Source organism: Pelobates fuscus, chromosome 5, assembly GCF_036172605.1.
Source record: "Pelobates fuscus isolate aPelFus1 chromosome 5, aPelFus1.pri, whole genome shotgun sequence".
In the NCBI taxonomy this organism is placed as follows: Eukaryota; Metazoa; Chordata; class Amphibia; order Anura; family Pelobatidae; genus Pelobates; species Pelobates fuscus.
In genome coordinates this window covers 154,160,995-154,174,535 of record NC_086321.1, presented here as the reverse complement: position 1 = coordinate 154,174,535, position 13,541 = coordinate 154,160,995, and the positions used below count along the sequence as shown (strand labels likewise).

Below are 13,541 nucleotides of genomic sequence, written 5' to 3'. Positions count from 1 at the left end.
AAATTTGTAACTCCACATTAAAAATATATTGTGTTTTGAAAAATTACAGATGTCTGCTTTCAGCCCAAGAACTCCAAATTAGTATTTAATACTGTTGGGTGAGGGCAGACTTGATTTTTTTTTTTTTGTGGCTTGTGTTAGTTGTATATGAATTAATCCTATTTTATCTCCTTGCAGTCCTCTTCTTTTGCAGGTGAAATCTTTGAAAGAAGATTTACAGAAAGGTACAGTCCGTTTCCATGTAGCTTTCTTGCAAACATATCATTTCCCTTCATTCGTTCATGTTCTCTGAAGTGGGTAATGTTTGTGCTTTCTGTCTACAGAGACTGTCAGCATTGACCAGACTGTTGCTCAGGTTTTTCGACTTCGTCCATATCAGGATGTATACGTCAACGTTGTTGACCCAAAAGTGAGTCTATCATCCTTTCACACATAATTCTCTCATCAGAGAACCTTGATTGCACATTAGCCCACAATATAAATGTAACTCATGTCCTGTGTGAAATCTCAGAGGAAAGAGATCTTTAGGACATCTACACAAGGGATCTCAAACTCTGGCCTCACAGATGTTGATGATCTGCAACTCCCAAAATGATTTGGATTTATATGTGTTTGTATATATGTATACACAGTGCTTGTTAATCACAAGCCTTTATTCATTTAAATTTGTACATAACTTTTCATTTTGACACTGTATTCCAGGATGTGACACTTGACCTTGTAGAACTGACCTTTAAGGACCAGTATATAGGGCGTGGGGATATGTGGAGACTGAAGAAAAGTTTGGTGAGTTCAATCAGGAAATATTTGGTACACATTTGCCCCTCTGCCTACCCCCCTCCCCTCCCCAAGTATCAAATCTCACATCCACTGGAACGAAACAGAAATCCTATTTTATAGTAGTAGCCCACACTGTATACACGCAACACATGCATCGTGTACTCACTTTCTAGGAATTGAGGGATAATTCAAGTGTTATTTGAGAATGGGGTCACTGTGAATCCCACTCCTTAAATTCCAGGATGTCATATTGTAAGAGGAGAAGTGATCTTTAGGTATGTATACATTTTAATTAATACATGCATTGGTAATGTCACCAGTGCACTCAGGATTATTCACTAAAGTCTGAATGCCCCAGTCTAGATTAGCAAAAAAAAAATTGGTACCATTTAGGGCTTAAGGATGCCAAAATCCCCCAAAATAGATGGGAAAATGGAGGAGACTTTGGGATCTATAAACAGTGAAGTATTTGTATTCTGTTTTCATGTGCAATCATCTAAGAAAATTCCTCTCCCTGCAATTTACAGGTCAGTTCCTGTGCTTATATAACTCAGAAAGTGGAGTATGCTGGAATTCGGTAAGCACTTGCTAAACAGGTTAGCCTGTCCCCCTGTATGTTCTTTACTAGATCAAGATGGATATCCATCAACCGGCGTAGATTAGATCTGAAGTTTATTAATTAATTTATTTTGTCGACCATTGATAAGAGAGACTTGCCTTCATTATTGCAGAGCGCAAGCAGGAGAACTATGGGTGAAGAGCGAGAAAGTGACCTGTGGGTACATCAGTGAGGACACACGAGTATGTGGACATTATTTTCCTTTCATGTCATGTCTTTGATTACTCCTTCAGTTCATGTCTGTGTTACCATTTTCATTAGATTATACGGATATATTTCTTATATTGTTTTGTTTCTTCTTGCAGGTAGTGTTTCGATCTACCTCTGCCATGGTGTATATATTCATACAGATGAGTTGTGAGATGTGGGATTTCGATATTTATGGTAAGATGTTGCATGGGCAAATATTGTAGAGTTGACCATGGCCTATTTTCAAAAGTCAGCAGTCATTAAAGGTCCTAATCTAGAGTTTTATTTACAACTTTGACATACTATTTAGGTGACCTGTACTTTGAAAAGGCTGTGAATGGATTCCTAGCTGATCTCTTCAACAAGTGGAAGGTAAATTCAATGTCACTCATTGCTTCGTGTCATTTCAACGCTGGATACTTGTTTACACAATGTTTTCCTCACTCAGGAGAAGAACTGCAGCCATGAGATTACAGTCGTACTCTTCTCCAGAACATATTATGATGCTAAATCTCTAGGTATGTGTGTTACTATACTATATGTCAGATTGTGCTTCTTCTTACGTGAAATTGTGTGCATGCTGCTGCACACCTGAGTAAACTGTAATTGTGCGATAAATCATACTTTAATTTCTCATGTTAGTTGCTTGCCCAATTACAATTCGGAACAGAATAATCCACACCAGAATGGAATTTATCCCTTTCTATGTTATTTTAGAAATTGTCAACTGTGAAAAAAATACAAAAAGATCTTCAATGCACAGCTAGATTTACACTCATCTATGGAGAGATATACAGGCCCTGTCTTTGCAGAAACAAAAAAAAGCTGAATTGCCAGGTCTTCTTTTGTATTTCAAGTTCTTACACTTTAAAGGTACTAGCTTTATGCCAATATCTTTGCTGGTCTACCATCCGATTTTAAATGGGTTAATGTACAGTTTGGCTTTAATTGAATCTGACTGCTTCTGTTATACTAGAGAAAATTGATGACAAACTTACCGTAATTTTCTTTTCCTGGCTATTTCTCATGGCAGCATCACTTATGGGTAGCTCCTCCCTTAGCAGTCACAGGACAGGAATTAATTAGATTAATTCATTAATTAGACCTATGGTATAAAGAGTCCCTCCTCCCCTTACACCACAGTCCAATTATAAAGCTGAAAATAAAAGAATGGGCGGGAACCCTGATGCTGCCATGAGAAATAGCCAGGAAAAGAAAATTACCGTAAGTTTGTCATCAATTTTCTCTATTCCTGGCTAATCATGGCAGCATCACTTATGGGTAATACCCAAGCTCACAGAACATAGGGTGGGAATAAAATTTCGATAAAATACACTGAACAGATTCTTATGCTGCAACTGAATTTAATATCAACGGGACAAAGAAACCGTAGACAAGACACTCTTCCCAAATGAGGTGGAAGGAGAATCCACATCTAGCTTGTAGTGTTTCATGAACGTCATCGGGGAAGACCAGGTGGCTGCCTTGCAAATATCATCGTATGGAACCTCTGCCCAATTAGCCCATGAAGTCGACAATGCTCTGGTAGGATGAGCTTTTATCTTCAGTGGAGGAGAACGATCTTTAGCGATATATGCCTTCCTGATCACTAGTGCAATCCAACGTTTCAACGTAGATAGAGAGGCTGCCTCACCTCTCCTGGCCCCCAAAGGCAAAATGAAAATCTGGTCAGTTTTCCTGTAAGAATAAGAACGTTTAAGTTAAGTAAGAATAAGAACGTTTAAATATCGCTGCGTCCGGTCCGCGCATGCGCAGAGCACTGGAACGCACGCCATGCGTTCCAAGCCTCGCGGTCGACGCGAGGCACTTCCGGGTTCGCCAATTCCGCGGCTGGAACGCACACTGCGGACAACAGCAACGCTGGACCCCCAGAACCGCCGGGAAAGGCCAAAATACAGCCCCCACAGGGACAGCTACTCCCAGCAAGCCCCCAGGAGGCAATACAGGGCATGCAGACAGGAAACCAACTCCCAACTGAGCACACAGAACCATCCATCAGGATGACTGCAGCATGGATTCAAAAGCACTGCCAACCAGTGGCGGATCCAGAGCCTGATCTCGGGAGGGGCACTTGTAGATTATTTAAATAAATAATCCAGACACAATAACCACTACAGCTCAGTGTAGTGGTTATAGTGCCAATAATGCCAAGACCCCCTCCCAGAGTAAGTAGTCAAACTGTTTAAGAACTGTTTGACAACTTACCTGAGGTCCTCTGGGAAATGGGGCTGTAGTAGGGCAGAGGAGCAGTGGTATGTGTGAGTGGTGCAATGTGTGAGGGGTGCAGTGTGTGTGTGTGTGTGAGGGGGACAGTGTATTAGCAGTGTGTGTGTGTGAAGGTGTGTGGATCAGTATGTGTGTGTGACAGTTACAGTGTGTGTGTGTGTGTGTGTGTATTGCAGTGTATGTGTGGGGCAATGTATGTGTGTGGGGGCAGTGTGTGTATGTAGGGGCAATGTGTGTGTATGGGGGCAGTGTATGTGTATATGGGGGCAATGTGTGTGTGTATATGGGGGGCAGGGGCAATGTGTGTGTGTGTATATGGGGGGCAGGGGCAATGTGTGTGTGTGTGTGTGTGTGTATGGGGGGCAGGGGCAATGTGTGTGTGTGTGTATGGGGGGCAGGGGCAATGTGTGTGTGTGTGTATGGGGGGCAGGGGCAATGTGTGTGGATGGGGGAAGTGTATGTGTATATGGGGGCAATGTGTGTGTGTATATGGGGGGCAGGGGCAATGTGTGTGTGTGTGTGTGTGTGTGTATATGGGGGGCAGGGGCAATGTGTGTGTGTGTGTGTGTGTATGGGGGGCAGGGGCAATGTGTGTGTGTGTGTGTGTGTGTATGGGGGCAGGGGCAATGTGTGTGTGTGTATGGGGGCAGGGGCAATGTGTGTGTGTATGGGGGGCAGGGGCAATGTGTGTGTGTATGGGGGGCAGGGGCAATGTGTGTGTGTATGGGGGGCAGGGGCAATGTGTGTGTATATGGGGGCAGGGGCAATGTGTGTGTGTGTATGGGGGGCAGGGGCAATGTGTGTGTGTATGGGGGGCAGGGGCAATGTGTGTGTATGGGGGGCAGGGGTAATGTGTGTGTGTATGGGGGGCAGGGGCAATGTGTGTGTATGGGGGGCAGGGGCAATGTGTGTGTATATGGGGTCAGGGGCAATGTGTGTGTATGGGGGGCAGGGGCAATGTGTGTGTGTATGGGGGGCAGGGGCAATGTGTGTGTATGGGGGGCAGGGGCAATGTGTGTGTATATGGGGGCAGGGGCAATGTGTGTGTGTATGGGAGCAGGGGCAATGTGTGTGTATATGGGGGCAGGGGCAATGTGTGTGTGTATGGGGGGCAGGGGCAATGTGTGTGTGTGTGTGTGTGTGTGTATGGGGGGCAGGGGCAATGTGTGTGTGTATGGGGGGCAGGGGCAATGTGTGTGTGTGTGTGTATGGGGGGCAGGGGCAATGTGTGTGTATGGGGGGCAGGGGCAATGTGTGTATATATGGGGGGCAGGGGCAATGTGTGTGTGTATGGGGGGCAGGGGCAATGTGTGTGTGTGTGTGATAAGAAGGATTTTTCTTTTAATGTGTGTGTGTTTTTTTTTTTTTTTTTAATTAAATAAATGTTATGTCCCCCCTCCCTTCTTACCTTTACTGGGAGGAGGGGGGACATCTTTCGTTCCCTGGTGGTCCCAGTGGGGTTCATTGGTGGTCCCAGTGGTAGGACTGAACTCTAGCCCGCGCTCCAGGGCTAGAGTTCACTCTCGCGAGATTTGGAGCGTTGCCGTGGTAACCGCGGCAACGCTCCAAATCTCGCGAGAGGAGGACCCGGAGGAGCTGCTGGTAACAGCTCCCGGGTCCTCTCTCCCTCCCCTGCCGGTCGGCTGTCAGCAATGTGCCTGCGGACCGGGGAGGGAGATCACTGATCTCCCTCCCTGGTCTGCAGGCACAATGCAGGGCTGGCACTTGGGCAATGTCAGCCCTGCATTAGCCGGCAGGGGAGAATCTCGGGGGGGGCAATTGCCCCGTTGCCCCCCCCCTGGATCCGCCACTGCTGCCAACAAGGTAAGGGGGGGATTTCGACCCCAATTACTAGGGGCACTTCCAATAACTGGGGTGAATTTTTAAGGATAACCAACCCCATGAAGCTTAGAACAGTGTCTCCCTCAGAACACTAGACATACATCCCACGCAGCAGTTCAGTACTTACTCTGAACCTGACCCAGTTAGTCCTGCTCATGCAGGCTGTTTACTGGGTCCTTCAAATGAAGAGAGGCTGAACTTCATTTGGAACGAACCCACGACAAACGCAGGAAGGTGGCCATAAAATAAAATGTAAAAAGTCCTGTAGAACTTGCTAAGGACAGGAAAAAAGACTGTGGTGTAAGGAGAGGAGGGACTCTTTATACCTATCAGTCTAATTAATTAATTAATCTAATTAATTCCTGTCCTGTGACTGCTAAAGGAGGAGCTACCCATAAGTGATGCTGCCATGATTAGCCAGGAAAATGCCCTTACCTGACCATTAAGGGAAATTGTGTGAATGCAATCTGTTACCCATCCCAATAACAATGTTTTGTATTTTAATTGTCTGCACCTTAATTTTCTATTAGTTATTAGTTGTTTTCTTTGAATAACCAGTCTCAAGTCCTAGTAGGCATGAACCGCATCAATAATGGTCTTTTTGCTTCCCTTATATGTTCTAGCTGCATGTTCTTTTCATTAGAATAGAGGTAAATTATGATCTTTGGAGGAGCCGTCTTCCTCTTTCTGTATGGAGAATATCCAGCAATTCTGATTTTTTTGAGTATTTCCGAAATTAGTCTAGAAATATACACACAGTTTTGTTTAGTAAATTTAAAACTTTTCAGAATTAATTCCGAAGGGGAAATAAAATCTAAGCTAAATAAAGTATATTTTTGCTTTAGTTTTGCCGTTCTGGTTCATTACCAAAGATTCAGAGTGAATAAACCGTGCAGAGTTTTTGTATGGTAAATAAAGGAAATCCTGCAACAATGTGTGTATTTGTGTACAATCTTTTGAAATAAAATTAGTGCTCACTAGAGATCTTAAATGTTCCCCAATCCTTTGGCCTATATAATCAAGATGGAGTTTTTGTTAAAAAAACAAAACAAAAAAACACCTCTAATTTATTTCTTTAACCCCTTAAGGACCAAACTTCTGGAATAAAAGGGGATCATGACGTGTCACACATGTCATGTGTCCTTAAGGGGTTAAAGGCATTTATTTTATGCATGTGGGATAGAGGTAAATTAGGTATAATGAGTAATAGTTGGAATATCAATGTATGGTCCTGAAGTGAAAAGGATTTTCTAATTTTTATTACTAATGCTTTTTTTGCTGTTTACTGTATGCTCACTCTCTGCACTTTTGCTTCCTACTATCTCTTGTTCCATTGCTTTCTGTGTTCTAGACGATTTCCCAGAAGCTCAGCGCAGTAACTCCATCACAGAGGATCACAAGGGCCAATTCTATGAAGATTTCTACAAGTACGTATGCCAAGAGTGGACATATCCATTCTGCTTGACTAGACAGTTTTTTTTACTTGTTTTCAATTTCTATGTTTAGTTGATCTTATCTAACAAGATACAAAAGTAAAAGATCCAGGCACAGTGTAGTAAAATCATTCTAAAGTGGCTACACCAAACAACTCAAAGTACTACATTTGTAGTTCTTGTTAAAATATGACTTTAAAAAGTAAAACTCTAATCACAGGGTTAATATTATGATTAGCACTGAAAGTGTTAATAAAATCACTTTTTTTTTTAAAAAAAAAATTCTCAAACTTTTCACACAGCGACTCTCTGTGTGAGACCAAAGATATCTCTCTCGCCTTCAGAACAAAGTGTATGTGGGGATACTGTTCTATTTGTGAAAATCCTGCAAAACAACAGTAAATGGGGTTACTGTTATATTCAGGGGACAATTTTAAATAAAAATACTGATGTTTTATTGCACTTACTAATCTCAAGATTATGAAATTTCCCGTGAAAATGGAACATGTGTGTAAAAAAACACAAATAAAAGTATAAATCGCTACATGGGCACTGCATGTCTGTTAAAGTGGCTAGACCAAACAACTCAAACTATGCCATTTGGAATACCCTGGGCTGACTGCTTTTAAAAATACTATGCCATCATGGGTGTTATTTTCTGTCCTGGGCTGCCATACTTTGTCAAAGGTGACACATTTTCAAACTTACAAGCTGAAAAGGGTATCTAATATATTTGGCCCTGTGAGTTACCGAAACAAATTAAAATAATGGTACGTGGGGGTACTGTTATATTCATGAAACAATGTGTAATCAAAATACCGAGGCTCTATTGCACTAACCCATATCAGGAATATGAAATATCCTGTGGAAATTGAGTTAATGTGTTTGAAAAAAGCACAAATAAAGCTATAACCGCTATATAGGCCCTGCATTTCTGATAAACTGGTTAGGCCAAACATATCAATACACACCATTTAGAATTCTCTGTGTTGCCTACTTTTGAAAATGGTATGCCATAATAGTGGAAATGTTATTACCCAGGCTGCCATACGCTCTCAAAGGTGACATAGGCCCAGAAAATCACTTTGCCAAATTTCCAACTTTGAAAGGACATCTAATATATTTGCCCCTGTGACTTCCCCCCGAAAAACTGGTACATGGGGGTACTGTTATATTCAGGAGACAATGTTGAAACAAAATACTAAGGCTTTATTGCACTAACCCATATCAGGAATATGAAATATCCTGTGGAAATTGAGTTAATGTGTTTGAAAAAGCACAAAAATAACTATAACCGCTAAATGGGCCCTGCATTTTTGATAAACTGGTTAGACCAAACATATCAATACAAACCATTTAAAATACTCTGGGTTGCCTACTTTTGAAAATGGTATGCCATAATAGTGGAAATGTTTTTACCCAGGCTGCCATACGCTCTTAAAGGCGACATAGACCCAGAAAATCACTTTGCCAAATTTCAGTGTGTGAAAACATAAATCGATAAGGCGTATATTAGACCCTATAATTTTCCAAAATCACATAAAACGTATACATAGGGAGTACCATTGCACAAGTGAGACATAACTGACCAGAAATGTGAGTGTTTCAGAGCAGTGTAAAGTATAAGAACCATATTATCATCATTAAAGGACAGTTTTTATGTGAAAAATGCAAAAAAAAATCTGAACACCAACTTTGGCTACTGTTTGTGACTAAGTGGCTATTACAAAATACTGGACATAACCCATTTTGAATACCATGGGATGTCTACTTTTCCAAATGGTATGCCATGATGGGGATAATTTTCATTTCTGGGCTGCCATACGGTCTCAAAGGCAACATGGGCCCAGCAAACCAATCTACCAAATTTGTACGTGTAAAAACATAAATGGACAAGCCCTATATTTGACCCTGTAACTTTCCAAAACACCATAAAACATCTACATGGGGGGTACCGTTGTACTCATGATACATCACTGACCAGAAATGTTAGTGTTTCAGAGCAGTGAAATGTATAAAAACGTTAAAATCAAAACTGAAAGTACAGTTTTATGTGAAAAACGCAAAAAAAAATCTGAACAACAACTTTGGCTAGTGTTTGTGACTAAGTGGCTACTACAAAAGACTGGATATAGAAAATTTTGAATACCCTGCGAAGTCTACTTTTTCAAATGGTATGCCATGATGGGGATAATTTTCATTTCTGAGCTGCCATATGGTCTCAAAGGTAACATAGGCCCAGCAAAATAATCTACCAAATTTCTACATGTAAAAACATAAATGATCTGCTGCATATTGTATTGTAACATTTCCAACAAGATTTTTCAAACAAAAATAAAGTTTAAAAAAAAAAAAAAACATAAATGGACAAGCCCTATATTGGATCCTGTAACTTTCCAAAACACCATAAAATATATACATGGGGGGTAATGTTTTACTCGTGAGACATTGCTGAATACAAACTTGTGTGTTTTATTGTAGTAAAATTTAACAGTATTATGACATTCACAGTAAAAATGCCACACAGGACTTGAAAAATAACTAAATGTCAAAAGTTTTTTTGTTTTCCACAAAAAAGTTAGTTCCATATATAAAAAAATGATATGAAATGAAAGATCTTATTCTCCTGAACAATATGATATATAATAAGTAGGGGTGTACGTACTATGAAAGAGGTAAATTATTGTTGAACAGACATATAGTCAAAATTCTGTGGTTTGTTTACATTTTTTGGGGATCACAACTTGTACATTTGGCTCCGTCCTTAAGTGGTTAAAGACTGCAGTGATAATACCAGCATGCTGTACTCTATTCACAGCCAATGTTTTTGAATCCATTGCTGAATTCAGTGAATGTTGGCGTAATCCAATATACCAGCCCTAACTCATCTGTCAAAAATCATTTTCTCTCAAATTTCCCGCAGTAGTACTTGCACATTTCTTATCCTTTTTTCTTGCTTTCTGCAGGGTGGTTGTGCAGAATGAAAGGCGTGAGGAATGGACATCCCTGCTTGTTACTATTAAGAAGCTTTTTATTCAATACCCAACTCTGGTTCGCCTGAAGCATGCAGGTACTCAGATGCTCTGTATGTAAATGCAGGCTATGAATTGTATCCGTTATTGCCAATATCAAGCTCTATACAGTATACGGTGTTTATTTTTCAAGGAACCTATTTAAAGCTATCAGATAAAAAGGTAGATCTTTTGATGTGTGTGTTTATTTTTATCAGCTATTTTGCCCCATTGTCAGTGATCTGATTGATGTCATTTATACATGTTAAAGGAACACTCTTTACACATGCAGCAGTTTTGCAAGCTGAAATGCTTTATGTTTCTGGAGCCTGTCAATAGAAATCTGCACTCTTTTACATTAGGCAAGAACACCTCCATGACTGTCAAGCATACATCCAGGGAGGTTTTCTTACTCTTTTGTTAGCTCCGTGGAGCTAATGGAAGCGGCAAGCATCATATGCTGTATTATTTATTTATTTCCCCAGTGACATTTTCCGCTACCTTATTGTCATGTAAGATGAGCCAGTTATTCCTCAAATTCCATTGTGTTTTCTGTAGTATAGCACTGAGAACAGAATAGGTAGTTTAAATTTTTTAGGCCAAAATAGCTGAATTTGAAAAAAAAAAAAATTAAGTCACTTATGTTATCAGTTTGAATATTTGTTCTAAATTTGAAATTAACTTTAAATTTCCAAGAACGTATTGAATAACCTGGTGTGTATCGCTATTTTCTCTAGTGAGTTTCGTGGTATCCCTTGCACAAATCTCACTATTTTTCTCTGTGAGTGAAATAAATCCCTTCCAATTATTTTAGTTGTCCATAACATGGAATGCAATTTCCTTTTTTTTGTGTGTGTATTCATTAAAAATACATTAAAGACTGGTTCTTCATATTATTGAGCCTCTGATGTAATGGTTTGGGTGCTTGCAGAAGGCTTTCCCCGAGGACAGAACTCTACCTCCGATCAAGGGAATTATCTAGAAGCCATCAACCTGTCCTTTAATGGTGAGTGAATGTATAGTGCTGTGTTAAGAAGTAATCTATAGAACAAGATTGTGCATAAATGGACATTTCATTCTTAAAGGGACAGAATAGCTGTGAATTTACCCCACTCATCTAATGCTTTATGTACATAGTGCTTTAAAAAAAAAAAAAGACAAATCTATTTACAATTAAATCTTAAAACGCACCCCATTTATTTTTTAAATTGGGACCCGGTAGGGAAGATTTATTGAACAATCAGCGATTTGGAGTTTTTAATATGCTGATTTCTTTCTTTATCTATAGGCCATAAAAGGGTCTTGTAATCCCTATCTCCCAAAGTTAGATTCTGTTCTCTTTTATACCAATTTTCTTTCATAGAATCTTCCTTATTTGCAATTAAAATATGCGCTAATAGGTTAGTTTGTGCAGTATCTTGAATGATTGGAATACTCATACCTCCTTCATCTTTTTTCCTAGACATAATATCTTTTTTTATTCTGGGTTTTTTACCTGACCAGATAAATTTAGTAAATGATGATTGAATTAATTCTAACCAACTATCAGGAATCTTTATAGGGTTCATTCTCATAATGTAAGAAAATTTCGGTATAATATATGCTTTTAATGTGTTTAGCGTTTTCCATTTTTAAAAATGAATATTAGTTTCTTTAATTAACGGTAAAATGTTAATTTCCATCCATTTCTTTGGATTTTTTGAAATTTTTATACCCAAATAATTAAATTAACTTTTAACTTGTTTAAGTCCATATTTATTTTCTTTATTATCAATATTATTTTGAGGTGTATTTAGATATAATGCCATAGATTTTTCAGTATTTATTTTGTAATTTACTATAATTTTGAATAATTTCTCAACATGGTCAATAGATTCCTCAGGTTTCTGAATAGTTATCAATACATCGTCGGCATATAACTTATTTTTTTTGAGTATTGTTTTCTCCAAATCTCATTATATCCTGATTGGATCTTATGTCTACTGCTAGGGATTCAATCGATAAAATAAATAATAACGGTGATAGTGGGCAGCCCTGGCATGTGCCGTTTGTAATCCCAAACCATTTGGATTTAATAAACAATTGGTTTAAAAATGAAAATAATTCCTGGTATACATTTAAATATACTATAAAATTTAATGATAGATATAAATCTGGAATTATGGACCCATAAGGTATGGAAACGATTTCCAACTTCCTGAGAGGAAATACATTAAAATCTTTTGAACAACTTCAAACTGAATATAGTATACCTTCTACCGAATGGTTTAACTATATAAGGGTAATATATTTTTTTAGAACATACTTGAGATTTAATTCTCTTGAACCACCAGTTAAATTCCTTTCAGAAATATTTGAACAAACAGATTATACTCATTTAGTCAACAAATGTCAAAAACTAATTTATAAGGCTCAGATTAAATAAATTCCTCTGGCAATTGCTAAAGGAATTATAATTTTAAAATAGATATAACTATAAAAGAATGGAATAACTCTCTTAAGACATTATATAAAACCTGCCACTGTTAAAATATACATAAAATTCATTACAAGATACTAAATAGATGCTATAGAACTCTTCAAAAAATAGCAAAAATTTATCCTACAGCCTCCTCCAACTGTTAGAGATGCACTGAGCCAATTGCAGATTTGAAACACATTTGGTGGGATTGCCCGATAATTAGACCTCTTTGGGAAATGGCAAACCATTATTTATCAACTTTACTGGAAATAAAGTTCAAACTGACTCCAAATATGGCTTTACTACATATGGATATGGGGATAATCAATAGAGAGTCTAGACCAGTTATCTTACACATTTTTATGGCTGTTAAAACGTCAATAGCCAGAAACTGGAAGTCTTCTACGGTGGATAGCTGGCCTAAGATTCACTCTCAAAGTATTATACAATGTAAAATGGAACGTGCTATTACTAACTGTGCCCCAATGAAAGGCCATCATTATAGTTTTTGGAATAGATGGATAAAAAAATAGACCCTGGACAGTGAACTTTTGCATTCACTCGTAGACGATCAATTCCTTTCAAATTAGGACATTATGTGGATACCCCCCGCCTGGAATCCCCCATCTGTTTTTTTTTGTTTTTTTTGTTTGTCTTTTTTTTTTTATTAGCTATGGTTCCGGAGCACTGCGATCAAAACAAATGTTTGTCTAGGTTAGTCTGATATTTGTATTTGATTGTTAAATAAAAATGAAGAAATATTGGATAATTAAAACTGAGAGAAAGGAGAAGTATGTATGTGTATATATATATATATATATATATATATATATATATATATATATATATATATGAAGAAAGGGAAAGGAAAAGAAGAGAAAGTAAAGGGGGAAAAAAGAGAAACAAAACAAATGATGATTTGGTATTTGATATTGTTAACTCTGATGTTTACAAAACAT

General features: G+C 38.6%; 1 protein-coding gene across 7 annotated transcripts in view; it reads left to right on the top strand.

Annotated features, from left to right (window-relative positions):
* DEPDC5 (DEP domain containing 5, GATOR1 subcomplex subunit) overlaps positions 1–13,541 on the top strand; it is a 44,042-nt gene that overhangs the window by 5,370 nt on the left and 25,131 nt on the right. For all 7 annotated transcript variants that reach the window (XM_063454537.1, XM_063454538.1, XM_063454540.1 and 4 more), the window contains exons 4-14: positions 178–224; positions 324–409; positions 703–786; positions 1,308–1,357; positions 1,512–1,581; positions 1,705–1,783; positions 1,899–1,960; positions 2,037–2,106; positions 7,029–7,104; positions 10,077–10,180; positions 11,053–11,127. In XM_063454537.1, the coding sequence (XP_063310607.1) occupies positions 178–224; positions 324–409; positions 703–786; positions 1,308–1,357; positions 1,512–1,581; positions 1,705–1,783; positions 1,899–1,960; positions 2,037–2,106; positions 7,029–7,104; positions 10,077–10,180; positions 11,053–11,127 (803 nt within the window). The remainder of the gene's footprint in view (positions 1–177; positions 225–323; positions 410–702; positions 787–1,307; positions 1,358–1,511; positions 1,582–1,704; positions 1,784–1,898; positions 1,961–2,036; positions 2,107–7,028; positions 7,105–10,076; positions 10,181–11,052; positions 11,128–13,541) is intronic.